Here is a 16,168-nt window from a genome sequence, read left to right as displayed (position 1 = left end):
CCCAACCGTCGTCCTGGAGGCTGGCTCTGAGAGCGGCCTTCATCGAGCGGTGGAACCGCTCGCACAAGCCCTTGGCTTGGGGGTGGTAGGCCGTGGTGCGGTGAAGCTTGACCCCCAAGGCCTGGGCGACCGCGCCCCAAAGCTCGGAGGTGAATTGCGGGCCTCTGTCGGAGGAGATGTCCGAGGGCGCGCCGAAACGGGCAATCCAAGTGCCAATGAAGGCCTGCAGCACGTCGGCGGATGTTGTCCTGCAGCGGGACGGCCTCCGGCCATCTGGTGGTCCTGTCCACCATCGTGAGGAGGTGGGTGAAACCCCGCGAGGAGGGAAGGGGTCCCACCAGGTCCACATTGACGTGGTCGAAGCACCGCTTGGGCACGTCGAATGGTGCCAACGGGGCCTGGGTGTGCCGGTGGACCTTCGCGCGCTGGCAGGTGACACAGGCATTGGCCCAGTCGCGGACGCCTTGCGGAGCCCGTGCCAGACGAACTTTGCTGCCACGAGCTTCTGTGATGCCTTCCGGCCTGGGTGGGAAAGGCCGTGAAGGGCGTCAAAAATGCGCCGCTGCCATCCGGTGGGCACGATGGGGCGAGGTTGGCCCAGGGAAACGTCGCACAGGAGAACTGTGCCTGTGTCCTTGAAGGGGACGTCGGCCAACCGCAGGCCTGTGTCCGCTGTCCGGAGGGCTTGCACCGTGGGGTCGGCGGTCTGGTCGGCCACCATGCGGGCGAAGTCCACACCCAGGTGGACGGCGCTCGCGCCGGACCGGGAGAGGAAATCGGACACAGCGTTGTCCTTGCCCGCAACGTGCCGGATGTCCGTCATAAATTCGGACACGGCGGAGAGGTGGTGCTGATGGCGGGCCGACCACGGCTCCGTAACCTTGGCCATGGCGAAGACATGGGGTTTGTGGTCCACAAACGCTGTGAACGGGCGGCCCTCCAAAAGATGGCGGAAGTGGCGAACGGCCAGGTAAAGACCGAGAAGCTCGCGGTCGAAAGCGCTATACTTGCGCTCGTTAGGGCGAAGCTGCCGGCTGAAGAAGGCCAGCGGTTGCGAAGCCCCATTCACCCACTGTTCATGCACGGCGCCCACCGCATAGTCGGAAGCGCCCGTGGTGAGGGCGATGGGTGCGTCGAGCGCCGGGTGTGCCAGCATGGTCGCGTTGGCGAGGGCCAGCTTAGCGCCTGTGAACGCCGCGTCCATCTCTGTGGTCCAGGCGATGTCGTGCTTGGCCGGCTTGCCCCGGAGCGCTTCGTACAGGGGGCGCATGAGTTGGGCGGCGCGAGGCACGAACCGGTGATAAAAATTTACCATCCACAAAAATTACTGTAGGGCCTTGATGGAGCGGGGGCGCGGGAAACTTGTGACTGCCTCCACCTTGGTAGGCAGCGGGACGGCCCCGCGCTTCGTGATGCGGTGCCCCAGGACGTCGACGGCCGTTACGCCAAACTGGCATTTCGCCGGGTTGATGATGAGGCCGTGCTGGCCGAGGCGCTCGAAAAGCGTGCGCAGGTGGACGAGGTGCTCCGCCCCGGAAGTGCTGGCGATGAGAATGTCATCCAGGTAGACGAACAGAAAGGTGAGATCGCGCAGCACACTGTCCATCAGCCGCTGGAAGGCCTGGGCCGTGTTCTTAAGGCCGAACGGCATTCGGAGGAACTCGAAGAGGCCAAAAGGTGTAATTACAGCCGTCTTCAGAACGTCGGCCGGCCGGACAGGTACCTGGTGGTAGCCCCGAATAAGGTCGACCTTGGAGATCATCACCCGCCCCGCCAAATGGGTGGAAAAGTCCTGTATGTGTGGTATCGAGTACCGGTCGGGGGTGGTGGCGTCGTTGAGGCGGCGGTAATCGCCGCATGGTCACCACCCGCCACCCGGTTTGGGCATGATGTGCAGGGGCGAGGCCCACGTGCTATTCGAGCGCCGCACAATGCCCAATCGCTCCAGCGCGTCGAATTCCGCCTTCGCCACGGCGAGTTTGGCCGGGTCGAGGCGGCGAGCCCTGGCGTAGACCAGTGGACCTGTGGTCGGGATGTGATGTTCGACGCCATGCTTGACGGCCGAAAACGTCAGCTGCGTGAGGGCGGGAAACTCGGCGAACAGGCGGGTGAAATCGTCCGCGGCCGGGAGCGTGCAGGCTAGCTTGGTCGGAGCAGAGCCGCTCAATGAGCAAGCGAGCGAGCTGAAGGTCTCCGCGTTGATGAGCCGACGCCGTTTGACGTCAACCAAAAGCCCATGCGCACAAAGGAAATCTGCACCCAGCAAGGCCATGGGCTCGTTCGCCATGATGAAGTCCCACCTGAAGCGCTGGCCCCCGAAACAGAATGCAACGCTGCGCGAACCGAAGGTGCGGATGGAGGAGCCGTTTGCGGCGACCAAGGCGGGGCCGCATAGTGCGGCCTGTTTGTCCTCCACCGAGGCGGGTATCACGCTCAGCTGAGCGCCGGTGTCACCCAAAAAACACCGCCCGGACTCTCTGTCCGTGATAAACAGAAGGCTGCCTGAATGGCCGACGCTCATGGCAGGCAGTGAGCGCCGGCCTGGTCGTTTCCCGACCCACCGAAAGTGCACGGTGGGCGGCACGTTCTGGCCTTCTGCCCGAACCTGGCGTGGTAATAGCACATGGTCTGCTCTGGTGGAGGCTCCGGCGGTCGCGTCGGGTTCGGTCGACGGGGCGTCCCGGCGGCCGCCAGTGGCGCGGACTCGGCCGGTGGAGGCGCCGGTCGTGGCGCGGGCGTTGCCTCGGTCAGCCCAGGGTTCCAGGCGGCTGCTCTGACGTGTCGCCTGGCCGAGAAAAATTTATCGGCCTCCTTGGTCAGGGCGCGAGGGTCCGTGATGGGCGAATTAGCCAAAGCTAACCGTACCTGCCCGGGTAGCCGCTGGAGGAATAGCTCGTGGAAGAGGAAGTCCGGGCTGTGGTCACCAAGAAGAGCAAGCATGTGGTCCATGCTTTCGGATGAACGGGCCTCACCCAGCTCCGGGAGGTGTAGTAGTTGTCGTGCGCGTTCGGTCTCCGTGAGTGCAAACGCACCGAGGAGTAGGCCTTTGAGCGCGCCGTATTTGTCGGCGTTCGGCGGGTGCTGGAGGAAGCTCAGAACCCGGGCAGCGGAGGAGGCGGTGAGCGCAGAGACCCCATGGTGGTAGCGCGTCGTGTCCTCCGTGATGTTCCGCAGGGCGAATTGAGAATCGGCTTGAGCAAACCAAACGGCCGCGTGAGATTCCCAAAAGCCCGGGAGCTTCAAAGCTACAGTTGATTCCATCGCCGTGTTCGTAGAAAGGGGTCACCAATTGTGGGAGCTGTGCTCACACTATAAAGCCAGACAAAATGGACGACACAGGAACGAAGTTTCACCGAGCTATTTATTTAGCTCAAAACCAAAGAACTCAAAAGCACACTGAATCTGCCCCTCGAACGGGCGGCAATTTATATCGCAAACTGAACACACAAAAGCCACGCCTCTCAGGCGGGGCGTGGTATGCAAAATCGGTAAGTCACGTGTTCGCCCGAGAAGGGCAAGTCTGGACACGCCCAGGCGAGCCCGGACACGTGACCGCTCGCCGGTTGCGTCATCGGCTGGTGCACGGTAATTGTGTCATGCTTCCGGTAACCGCTACAAAGGTATTGTTCCTCTATACAATGTCCCTTACAGTATACAGCTCTCATGACATGCCATTCTCGATACATTTTGAAAAGGAAAGTTCATTTATCTATGGTATTTTGCAAAGCTGAGACTGAGACATATCCACATAGTCAGCAATTTTCTGTGCTGAATGTTAAACTAAAAACTTCATTGGAGCTACTCAAGAAAATGCCAAGAAGCACCATCAGAGCTCTGGCCTTGCATTCAAGGCAATACAGGGATTGTCTTTTAGAGAAGTTTGTATTCATCCCGAGACAACATGTTTTGCACAAAACGAAATACAAGATATTATTCATAATTTGGATGGTGTGGTCGAGCTACTAAATCGATTTGAGGGTGAGCTAGACTCACCTATGAGGAGTGGCTAAAGGAGACAGCACTTTGTACATTGGAAAGGAAGTGGTTACAATGGGATTTCATTGAGAAGTTCATGATAATGAAGGACACAGACAAGTGCAAAAGTTTTTCAGCAGAATAGAGAATGACAAGACCCGGTGCGACAGCCTGAGTAAAGAATACGAGTTAAGGTGGTAGTACGGCAAGGGTCTTTCACTCAGAGTAGTTATGGATGGAATAGTTTCCCAGGAAATGTAGTGGTGGCACAAAAACAGCAGATAGGTTTAAAATCGAGTTAGATAGTTAACTAGAAGCAATGGGGATGGAGGTAGCCAGGAGGTAGCTGAGGTATGGATACCGATCATGATTTTGTGATTTTTTAAATGTGCGACTGGTCTCCTCAAAAGGTGAATGTGCTGTCTGCGTTATATACCGTGTAACACAACACCCTAGTTACGTCTGTGCCCGCACCACTGTTCTACCTTCTCTCCTCCAGAAAGGAAACGCGAACGGCACTCGGTAGAGTGCATACCTCTGCCAGGCTGAACAGTTTGTTTTGTATCCCACTGATAGGCCGGATCTGGATTCGGACCAGAACCAAAATCTAATCGGCTTGTTCTTGTCACCTAACAAACTCATCCAACCAAGTTTAGTCGTAACTCGTCCATAACTTTTTGAAATATCATGTTATTTATCGCTTTTCGCCCGATCCCTCAATGGTGAAGAATCAATTAAAAATTAAATAATTATCATATCCGAATCCATATTCAGATCTTCACCAAAATCGAATCAATTCATGCTTGTCAGACACCCAATTGGTCCACCAAGTTTCATCCAAATCCGTCCATAACCTTTTGAGATAATCCTGCTATATATCGTTTTTGGCCCTATCTTGCAATGGTGAAGAATTACTTAAAATAATTATACTAGCCGGATCCGAATCGGTTTCTTCACCAAAATCATTTTGTCCTCGTCACATACACCACCTCTCTGCCAAATTTCATCCGAATCCGTCCACAACTTTTTGAGATATCCTGTTTACAGACAGACAAACAAACAAACAAACAGACAGACAGGGGTGAAAACATAACCTCCATCCACTTTCGGTGGCAGAGGTAATTACAGTTGACAAACTGACATTAAATGAATGTAGTGTTGATGTAACAGGCGTGTTGGGCCAAACGGCCTTGTGCATATGTTTATGTAATTCATACCGGTGGAATATGATTAGAGGGAGAAGAAGCAACGCTTGGAAAATGCATCGGAAGAAGCCGATTTGCAGTGGATGCAGGTTCTGTAGTAGGGCGACGGCGAGGGAGGAGAAGGAAAATGAGAGCGCAGAGACGACCGTCAGCAGCACGCCAAGGCAAGGAATACCTGGTAGGTACAATAAAAACAAAAATTACTGCTCGCTGGTCAAAAGGAGCCACATTAGGTACAATGAGATTCAGGGAATATTCCTACATCTACTTTGAAAATCACAATCAAAAGTGAGGGTGTGAGATATTAGTCCAGAAACATGTAGTTTGCAAATCAAGTAAAAGGTAATTTTCCACAAAAGCAAATTGTATCACGGGAATCTCAGCGATAATGTACAATATCTCAAGTTCTGCACCTTGTAAACACCCAACCTCCCCCGGCGACCCGGAAAAGGCCCACCCCAACCCCTTTCGGTGACCTGGAAATTGCCCATGCCACCCCTCTCCAGACCGAAAAATGGAATGAGATGGAATGGTCTCATGAAACGCACAACTCCCACCCCACCCCCCCCCCCCCAACCAGGTGAAAAACATGCCCCCCAGGTAGGAAAGCTCTTCTGTCCCCCAGACCGAAAATTATACGCCCTTCTACCCCACACACGGACAGGACGGAAAATGCTCCTACCCCGGGCGGCCTGGAAAACGTCCCCCCCTCCCAGCTGCCCGGAAAACGGTCCTCAACCCCCTCACCACCCCGCTAATGTGTGCAAGTCATGAGTGACATGACTGCATGCGCTTTTGTATCTCATACTGTGCTTTTCAGTCTTGGGTGACACTTCTGTACCATGGGACACATCCTCCACCGAACTTCCCAGCTGGACGTCTACTTCATTGGAGGCTTCTTGCACGTCATTGTTAGCCCTTTGGAAACAAGCAAGACCCATAGTCTAGCAACGGCACAGCCAGGCTTGTTTGATACTTTAGATGAAGAGGATAGTATGACCTGGGTGGGGATACCAGTTAGCAAATAATGTATTACATTTTTTTCAATAAATTCCACATTCCTGTGCCACCTTCAGTCGAACGGCAGGCTGGTACACTGGTAGAGTAGAGCACATTCTCTATATTTTCATTCCAAACAACATCATTCATCATTCCAATCACAAATTATTACGATATTAATATATCAAAATATAATGTTAAATCATGATTGTATTGAGATATCAAACCAGCAAACAGTTATCATATGTTCACTTCCGGATTCGGGAGCAAGGTCCATGTCGATCACATTTCAAAATCACAATTGTATTGAGGAATTTTTGAAACCTCCTACCTACCTTACGACACCTGCTGGGACCCCCCAAAACGTTCCATAGAAGGTTATTATATTTCCTTTTCGTATAATATGTAACTGTAATGGTTACTAAACGTATGCCCCTGTCACGTGAGTCCATGGAGGAATACGGACACGGAGGAAGAATGGAAGGAAGGGGAGGGCGAGGATGGCACAAGGCATGAATAAACCAGACAGAGGCTCAAATACAGCAAGAAGGGGACCAAAAGAAGATCATGGGGAAACTGGGAATGAAACTGCAATGGAACAAAACAAACCCCAGAAAAACGGAGAAGTGGAAGGAGATGGGAGAAAACACAAGAACCTGAAAAGGAAGTGCTGGGCTTTGGGAGGGTTAATGATGGTAAAGATAACAAGTATGGATGGGGGGACCTGAGGTGAACAGCCATATTGATGCCCTGGAGGGAAGAATGGCATTGTACAGACAATGGAAATTTGTTTTACAGGTGAGAGTAAAGAGAAACAAGTGAGTGGAGGTAAACAGTGAGCCTGCATTTACCCGATGGAGAACCCTCTGGCAAAACCTTGGGGATTTTGCCAAGGAAAGACAAGTCGGCAAATGCCTTTTGAAGCCAGTTTTGATATCTGGTTTGTCCAAGTTTCATGGCTGATGGTAAGGCCAAAAGGTTTGAGTGGCTGAATTTCAGTAAGTTAAGGAAATAGATGGGAGCATTTGCCTGACGGCCATTACCTCCGCCACCAAAGGTGGATGGGGGTTATGTTTTCACCGGTCTGTCTGTCCGTTTGTGAACAAGATATCTCAAAAAGTTGTGGATGGATTCGGACGAAATTTGGAAGAGATGTAGCGTATGTGACAAGGACGAAATGATTAAATGTTGGTGAAGATCCGGATTCGGATCCGGCTACTAGAATTTTAAAGTGATTCTTCACAATTGGGAGATGGGGCAAAACCTATACATAGCACGATATCTCAAAAAGTTGTGGACGGATTTGGACGAAACTTGGTGGACCGGTTGGGTGTCTGAGAAGGACGATTCAATTCGATTTTGGTGAAGATCTGACTATGGATTCGGATATGATAATTATTTAATTCAAGTGATTGTTCACCATTGGGAGATAGGGCCAAAAACGATACATAGCAGGATATCTCAAAAAGTTATGGATGGATTTGGACGAAACTTGGTGGAGAGGTTGTGTCACAAGGAAGAATCGATTCAATTTTGGTGAAGATCTAGATCCGGATCCAGCTAGTATAATTTTTTTAAGTGATTCTTCACCCTTGAGTGATATGGCCAAAAACAAGGGGTATATCAGGGTATGAAAGACTGGACCTATGGTGATTTCTGTGATTGATTTTGATTAAATGTGATTCTGTATTGTGATTTTCTGGTCGACTCAGATACAAAACGTAAACTGTTCACCAGGCGGAGGTATGCTCTCTGCTGAGTGCCGTTCTAGTTCCTGATGCTGTAGGCAGTGTCTGAAGACCAAGACAGGGTCCCAATCAAATGCTCAAGATACATGTCCAGAGAGACGGCCCAGATTTCTTCGGAGATTCAGAGCCTCCATTCATTGTTGGGAGAGCAGAAAGAAGCAGCATATCCAAGGTAGTGACCCTGATAGAAACTGAACTGATGGTACGAGATATCAGGCTGTTGGAGAACAGGAAGGATTTGATTAAATACTGTGATAATGGATCCCCTGAACTTTGCTCATCATTAAATGCAAGCCTATAGTTTACAGGATCAATTGCACCATTTTGTGCAATGCAGTGGTGTTAGCAGACTTCCAATTAGACAGAAGATGCCCTCTGGAAAATGGTAGGATGAAAAGGGCAGAGAGAGCTACAGAGCAGGTTTTAAGGACACTCGAGCCGATGCCGTCTGCTCCAGTTGCAGATTTAGAGTGGAGGAATGCCAGAAACTTATTTCTCGGGTGCAAATGACAGTCAAAGAGTAGTTGGGTGCAACTGGTTGGGGTCGTTACCCCAGGTGACAACATTTGGAAGCAAACAGAATTAAGGTATTTGGCCATCTCAAGCTGAATTGGCTGTTGTGCCATTTAAAGCGAAGGAAGGGATGGAGGAACAGCATACACCAGAGACAGACTGGGCAAGGTACCACCAGGCCTTTCAAGGATGAGACACATTCAACAGTTAAACCTTGAGGTTGGCCTGATGTTATTTGGCTCTCCTGAAAGATTACTCCATCAAGCTGCAGATGAAGGCAGTCAATGAAAGACGGGATAACAGAGGATGCGCAGTCGACAGCGAGTTGGGCAACCACCATCACGCTAAATCTTTCCTTGGCTGCATTTGTAGAAGAACGCAAACTTACTACAGCATTCCTGAGCAAATAAAGATCGATTACTCTTACGCCTCAAAATGTATTAGAGTAATCAGTCAGGAAGTGTTTGTGGAGATTACAAAAATCTGTTGCAGCATGCAGACAAAAACACTTGTTGCAGGCTTTGTGGGATGACCTGAGATTGCCTTCACTTTGATTTGTACACATCTTCTCCATTGTGCCCGAGTGTGTACATGTGTGTTTCCTTGCTAAATCACTGGAATATTCTGACACCATAATCACCTATCCAGTACAAAACAATAATTGACGACTAGGATGGTTTATCGTTTGGAAACCCGTGACGCGAGACGAGGAAAACGACTGCGTTTCCGGTAAACACTTGTCTGACGATGCACCGACATTGCTAGGAAATAAGATTGGCTTTATTGTTATGTGCAAAAACTACCATGATTTCCCCCATCTTCTCAGCTATCATAGCATCGTGCATCTGCAGGCTTGGTGCGCAAAAGTACTGTCGCGTTCCCAGGGGTGAACACCCCTGGGGACTGATAGCCGAACGAGCTTAACACTCCGAGGCGCTCAGTAAACTATGGCGGACCTTCTTTGTACGCGCTGGGGTTGAGCAGCAGGGTGTAGCAAAGCTCTTACCTGTATGGACTCCACCGAACATATTCGACCCTGTTAATCAATTCAAACCGACACGGAATTAAAATGTACAAATACCGGATTTATTGAAAGGAATCCTTAGGTAACAAAAGAATGCATGGTAAACTATAAAATTCCTAATCGAGGGACCCTCCATACGGACTCGTATACAACACAAGGGGAAAAATAAAGGTGAAAATAATGCGGTGTTTTTGAGGTGCGTTTGCCTGCACTTCGTCTGACGTCCGTGACCGTCCGGGGCTGTCCAGGGCCGTCAAAGGTCCCGCGTCCCCACGCAGGAACCCCACACCCTGGCGCGAAGTCCGTTCACGGGGGCTGGCCTTGGCGCGCAGTTCGCTCCTCTAGCCACCGAGTGCGAAGCGAGCAGGCCGCACCAGTCCAGACAGCACCCAGATGACGCCCATTCAGCACCGACGAGCCAAGGAAAGGACAATGCGGTCGCTCGAACCGATGAAAGCCAGGGACCACGAGACAAAATGCCAGGACACGACCGCCCGCGATAAAATCCAGATCCTGAGAGAGATGCAAACGCAGCCGCTTGTCACCAAAGCCAGGACCCAAGAGAGGACAACTGTGACTGCACGGCACCAATGTCCCAACACAAGAGTGCATAAACTGTGTCTGCTCATTATGACTGTACCCACGCAAGAGCAATAATGTGCGACTGTTCCTTTTCAAAGTCCCTTGCGCAAGAGCCAAAATGTCGGGACTCAATTCTTTTATTCTCAAGGCTCTGACGTCATCTGACAATCCCCATGCGGCGTGCTCCTATCAGTGGGTCCCTCTCATTGCTCGACAATCCCGGACCAATCACTGCTCTTCGGGGCATGGCCTCACGGACCTGCCTGCTTGCTGTTGCGATGTGGCAGGTGGCGACGCCAGCGTTATTGTTCAATGTCCTGTTCCGGTTGGTTTTTATTTAATGTTTTAATGCACGATTGCTTGGCTTGGCTAAGTGTGTGTGCTGCAGTGTCATAAGGAACACAGGAAAAGATTACAGAGGCACTTTACATACAGGGAATTTACCATTAATCTTCGTCATGGGTACAAAGATACACTCTCACGCGACATCCGGTCTAACGGATTCCATACTTATGGTACATGGGGGTTCTTCTTCTTCATCGCGACATTCGGAGCATGGTAATCTATACACTTCTACCTGGACTAAGGCATTTCATTGCCTACCCCCCACAAACGTAACAGAACTAAACATTGTCAGCATGTCATGTCCAGGCCAGGTCACTGCAACACAGGTCGTTCAAGACATCTGAACTTTATGTGCGGTACGGTGACTTTATTTTGCATTGCCAAGTGTGGTGGCTCAGCAAGGGAAAAGGGTTGGAACATTTCCAGATTTAAAAAAAGTTTTAGGAAGAAAGTAATAAACAGTAACAGGAACTCAGTGATGGCTCACCAATTTGGCATTTCTTACTGATGCCACATCTAAACTAAACACCATGAACCTTGAATGTCAAGAGAAGGACAAGACCAACACTGCTGATTGGATCAGTGAATGCATTCAGAACAACAAGAGCACTCGGAAGAGCACATACGACATCTTCAGAAAGTATTCACGTCCCTTGACTTCTTTTTTGTTTTTTACATTTTATTGTATTACAGCCTGAATTTAAAATGGATTAAATAAAGATTTTTTTTGTCACTGAGCTGTCAATACACATGTATCTACACAATACCCCATAGTGTTAAAGTAGAATTAAAAGATAAAATTGTGGAATGAACACATGAAGGAAGTTTTCACTCCGTTTCAAGGCCAGGCCGAGAGAAGAAGCAGGAAGAAAATGCACCCTTCAACATATGAACACGTTTAAAAAAAAATTTTTTGTTAATGGTGAAATGCAGACCTAGAGATGGTAATAATCACTCTTCAGATTTATTTGGAACTGAAATCTCAATATTTTGGATACTTGCAGAGAAACAGAAGGAACTCCTTTTGAAAGAACTATCTTGGCATGAGTGGTTTGTAAGATCCACTTATTTGTATGAGATTGCATTTTCTTCAATGGAATACCAGAAATCAAAATGCAGGACATGCTCGACCGGAAATGACTTCAATGACAGCATGAAGTCGGCCACAACACAGCACACCCTAAACTTCAAGAATCTCGCAGATATGCAATGCCAGATACCACATTACATGTGATCATTCAATGGAACTTTCATTTTAAATAAGTGTTTTACCAAAGTAGCATCTTGTTCCCTTGTCTGGGTAGTTTACCTAAAAACGATCGCTTTATTTACCAGTTTTTCCAAGAACTTGTGCCGCCTATTAACTTGTATGTGTTTTTTTGCAGCGGTGTGCCATGACAATTGACAAGGCAAGCACTCAAAGAATTTCCACATGCCCACACTTTAAAGTCCAGTACAGCCTTGTAGTTTCCAAGAATAAAAAAAATACATCCAACAGTGTCCAAAAATACATCCAAAATACATCCATCCAACATCCAACATCCAAATGCTAGTTCGTATGTCAAGTTGTTTTTATGAGAACATACGAGTGATTCTTTATGCCCTTTATTTGGCCTACAGATGGTTCTTAATGACGACAGGTTGAGGAAATAAATATTGCCCAATGCACGTTGGGTTTTCAATATTATTGCCCAAAATGTTAAGAATAGGGATCACTGCACCACCACTACACTCTCCACACTACAGGGTATATACAGTGCTCCCCATAAGTATTGGAACAGTTAAGTAAAATTTGTTATTATTGCTATATTCTCAAAAAAAATTGCATTTCAGATCAAAAGATAAAAAATGAGGCAAAGGTACAGAAGGTCAACTTTTATTTATTGGTATTTCTATGCATACATGTTTTATCATCGGAGAGCACCAACACATATGTTCAGTCACACCATTTTATTATTGGAACAAAGTAAGCACAAGTATTGGAACAAATGACTGACTCAGGTGTTTGTTGTTACTCAGGTGTCTCTTGTTGCATTGATTGTTCACAGATAAAAGCTGTGAATGTCTAGTCTAGATTTTGGCCTTTGCTTTGGCCTTGGCAGTCTGCCTTTGGAGTCAGTAGGGATAAACCAACATGAAGTCCAGAGAACTGTCTATGAATTTTATTTAGAATTTATTTAGAACGGCACTCCAGCAGGCTGAACAGTTTATGTATTGTATCTCACTGATCGGCTGGATCTGGATTCGGACCTGAACCAAAATCTTACTGGCTTGTTATTGTCACCTAACTAACTCATCCCCCAAGTTTAGTCATAACTCGTCCATAACTTTTTAAAATATGTTATTTATCGCTTTTTGCCCGATCTCTCAATGGAAAGAATCACTGAGAAATTAAATAACTCTCATATCCGAATCTATATACAGATCTTCACCAAAATCGAAACGATTTGGTCTTGTCACACACACCCAACCGGTCCACAAAGTTTCGTCCAAATCCATCCACAACCTTTTGAGCTACCGTGCTGCATATTGGTTTTAGCCCGAGCACTTTAAAATTACTGAAGAATCACTCACTGAAGTGATCTTTGGTGAAGAATCACTTTTAAAATTATCTGATTCGGATCCGGATTCGAATAGTCACCAAAATTGAAACACGTCTTCCTTGTCATATGCGCAACCTCTCCACCACGTTTCGTCCTAATCCGTCCACAACTTTGAGATGTTCTGCTATATATCATTTCGGCCCTATCTCCCAATGGTGAAGAATCACTTTTAAAATTCTCTGATCCGGATTCGAATCTTCACCAAAATTGAATCATTTCTTCCTTGTCACACACCCAACCTCTCCACCAAGTTTCCTCCAAATCCGTCCACAAATTTGAGATATCCTTCTTTGTATCGTTTTTGGCCCCATCTCCCAATGGTACATCATGGGTGATGACGGTTGTTGTGAGGTTTCATCGAAATCGTGTGTTGTTTCTAAGAAGAAAGCAAATATCTATTTTGGGGGGAAGCCCCCCATAGACCCCCCAAAGGGGCAGATTTTTTAAATGCCGTGAACAAACTTTGGTACCGTGTGGGTGGTGAAGGTTATGGTCAACCTTCATCAAAATAGTGTGTGTAGTTTCAGAGGAAAAAGCAAATTCCTATTTTGTGGGGGTCAAACCTGGATCCACTTTTACCCCGGTAAACCCCCATAAACCCTAATTTTTTTTTAATGCCGTGAACAAATTGTAGTCATAACACAACAAATATACAGACTTGGCATTTGATATGGAATATTTTTTTTGTGGGGGTGAACTTACTTTTCAAGATGACTTAGAACCAAAAGTTCATTGGAATTATGTTGAAATTATTCTAGATTTTGTTAATGTGACCTTTAAAAGAAACAAAAACCACATTTGACATTTCGAAACAAATAAATTGATCCTTGAAAGTGATGTAAACTGATATCGAACTCAATTCACGGACAGTACATTGTCATCTTGGAAGACAAAGTTTCCTCGAAAGGCTGCACGAGCAAATGGAAGCAATGTTTCTTCCAGAATGACCCTGTACTTGAACTGGTTCAGGTTTCCATTCAGAACAACCAGATCAGTTTTGCCCCCTGCATGAAAAGCAGCCCAAACGGTCACCCCACCACCTCCAGCTTGGACTCTTGGCACTATACAATCTTCGTTGAGGGCTTCATGCACTTGTCTGGGCACTCGGACGCGGCCATCTTGACGATAGACCAGAAATCTAGACTCGTCACTGAAGGTCACGTGATTCCAGTGTCCTGGCTGCCATTGACGGTGCTCTCTGGCCCACTGCAATCGGCGCTGGCTGTGTTGTCTGGTCAGGCGTGGCTTTCTCAGGGGACGCCTGGCACAATAGCCTGCTTGAACCAGTCGTTGGTTGACGAGCCTTCTGGATACAGGCACATTTGTCAGATGCTGCCACTCAGCCCTAAGCCGATTAGCTGACTTGGTACGGCCATTACAGACTAACCGGTGCAGCTGGCGATCATCTCTCCTTGTGGTTCTGCGTGGACGTCCTGGCCTCGGTTTTGGAGTAGGGACACCCCTCTGAGCATTTCGTTTCAGGATATTTGACACCTGACCTTGAGTGATGCCATACTGCCGAGCAATAGCACGCTGTTTCATGCCAGAATTTCGTAAAACCACCACTCCATGACAAACAGCATTGTCAAGTTGACGGACCATCTCCAGAGGAAGCGGCAATAACTTTTGGAGACGTGCAGCAGTTGTTTTCCACTAATACAGAACGCAACAACCCTTATATACCCGATTGTGAAGCCAATCGTCAAATGTACCTGTCCTTACATTTTGTCATGCCACCTGTGATATAATCCTGTTATTGACTTCTTGCTGCGAAAGACAGTGACATGGTTCTTTCAACAAAGACATCACCGAAGGGTAAAATAAACTCACCAGATTGATATGCTGAGTTCAGAAAGTAAACCCAAGTCAAGAAAAAAAAACAAATTCCATATTAAATGCCAAGTCTAATTTGTGCCAAATTTGGTCGCAATCCCATCAGCGGTCAGACTGACAATGCGCCATCGCATAAGCTCCCCTGAACTTTCTTCCAAGTGAGCTAACAATTAAACAAAACCTTTATGGTACAGACAAACAAACAAACAACTCTGAAACCTTTATGAACATAAAATCATAAAGAACTCAATAAATATTATGTAGTCTAGCATTTCTTCATTCAGTATTGAGCTCATAAGACCTTAAAACAAGACATTAGACGTTATAACAATAGATACAGGTTCAGTATAATGAGAAATATATCACAGTGTATAAACAATGCTGAGTTGTACATGTTTGACCCAGATATTTGACCTTTGACCTTGACCTATGACTTTGACCCACGAATAGGTATGGTCAAGATACACCCATATGCAAAAAAAATCAAGACCCTAGCTTGAATGCTTGTAAAGATATAAGGGTATTTCTATTTCCCCCACCCCCCATAAAACCAGTGTTTTGCGTCCCGATAGCCGCAATTGTATAAAGCTTGTTATATGAAAATGCTCAATGATGGGAGAATGCCATCACGCAGTTTCATAGAGTACAATACCTATATAACATGAAAACATTGAAAAAAAAACTTTGGAACCACTTTCCAGGTCAGGCCAAAATATGCATTTGACCCCCTGACTATAGGCAAGGATCTCAGTACATTTCGTTGCCTTTTGCTACTAATTATATGTTAGTGCAAGTGTCAAGTGCACAAAGCAATATAATGGGTTAGCTGCGTTGCTCGTAAGCATAGGTTGCTTTCGCTACAATTAATACCTCTCTTGCTCATGTGAAGTAAAAACTTCCACTGCTGTTAGGCTGCGGCTGTTCAAGACTGGGTAGTACACCGCTGATTGTTTTGCATGACAAGATCCAATTTGGTTTTGCAGTCCATCATGAAAGTAAATTGGGCTGCTCATTTACTTGATAGTAAATTAGCAGCCCATGTCATCGGTGACACCCAACACACCAGTAGATACAACTGACACTGCAAAAGGTGGAGAGCACCAGGCAATGCGATGAGAGAAATATCCTGTAATTCTGGTTCTACAGACACAACTTATTCAGCCCCAGAAACGTGTTTCACAAGATCCTGAGCAACCCTCAATTTCAAGCACTCTCAAATGGTCTCGAGTGCATAAAACTCCAGAAACTGCTTATGATTACAACCAAATTAACACAACACTTTCTCTGGTCAGATACATTTTCCAGTGACTAACGATATAAAATTTCTTCAAAATTGATGCA

At 47.4% G+C, this 16,168-nt stretch overlaps 2 protein-coding genes across 8 annotated transcripts in view; both read right to left on the bottom strand.

Moving 5' to 3' along the window:
* The window catches only part of C3H2orf42 (chromosome 3 C2orf42 homolog), a 357,660-nt gene that overhangs the window by 150,284 nt on the left and 191,208 nt on the right, over positions 1 to 16,168 (bottom strand). The window lies entirely within an intron of this gene.
* Positions 1 to 16,168, bottom strand: part of SLC35G1 (solute carrier family 35 member G1) — a 41,723-nt gene that overhangs the window by 13,983 nt on the left and 11,572 nt on the right. For 3 of the 7 annotated variants that reach the window (XM_068111055.2, XM_078773891.1, XM_078773893.1), the window contains exons 2-3: positions 5,989 to 6,098; positions 5,193 to 5,355 (exon numbers count right to left, since the gene is read on the bottom strand). In XM_068111055.2, coding sequence (XP_067967156.1) covers positions 5,193 to 5,355; positions 5,989 to 6,098 — 273 coding nt within the window. Of the gene's footprint in view, positions 1 to 5,192; positions 5,356 to 5,988; positions 6,099 to 15,697; positions 15,868 to 16,168 lie in introns of those variants that run through there. The other 4 variants (XM_068111053.2, XM_068111054.2, XM_078773892.1 and 1 more) reach the window with 2 other exon arrangements.

This window comes from Myxine glutinosa, chromosome 3, assembly GCF_964187855.1.
Source record: "Myxine glutinosa chromosome 3, kmMyxGlut1.1, whole genome shotgun sequence".
In the NCBI taxonomy this organism is placed as follows: domain Eukaryota; kingdom Metazoa; phylum Chordata; class Myxini; order Myxiniformes; family Myxinidae; genus Myxine; species Myxine glutinosa.
Note: the sequence above shows the minus strand (reverse complement) of the source record. Positions and strands in the feature narration are given on the sequence as shown.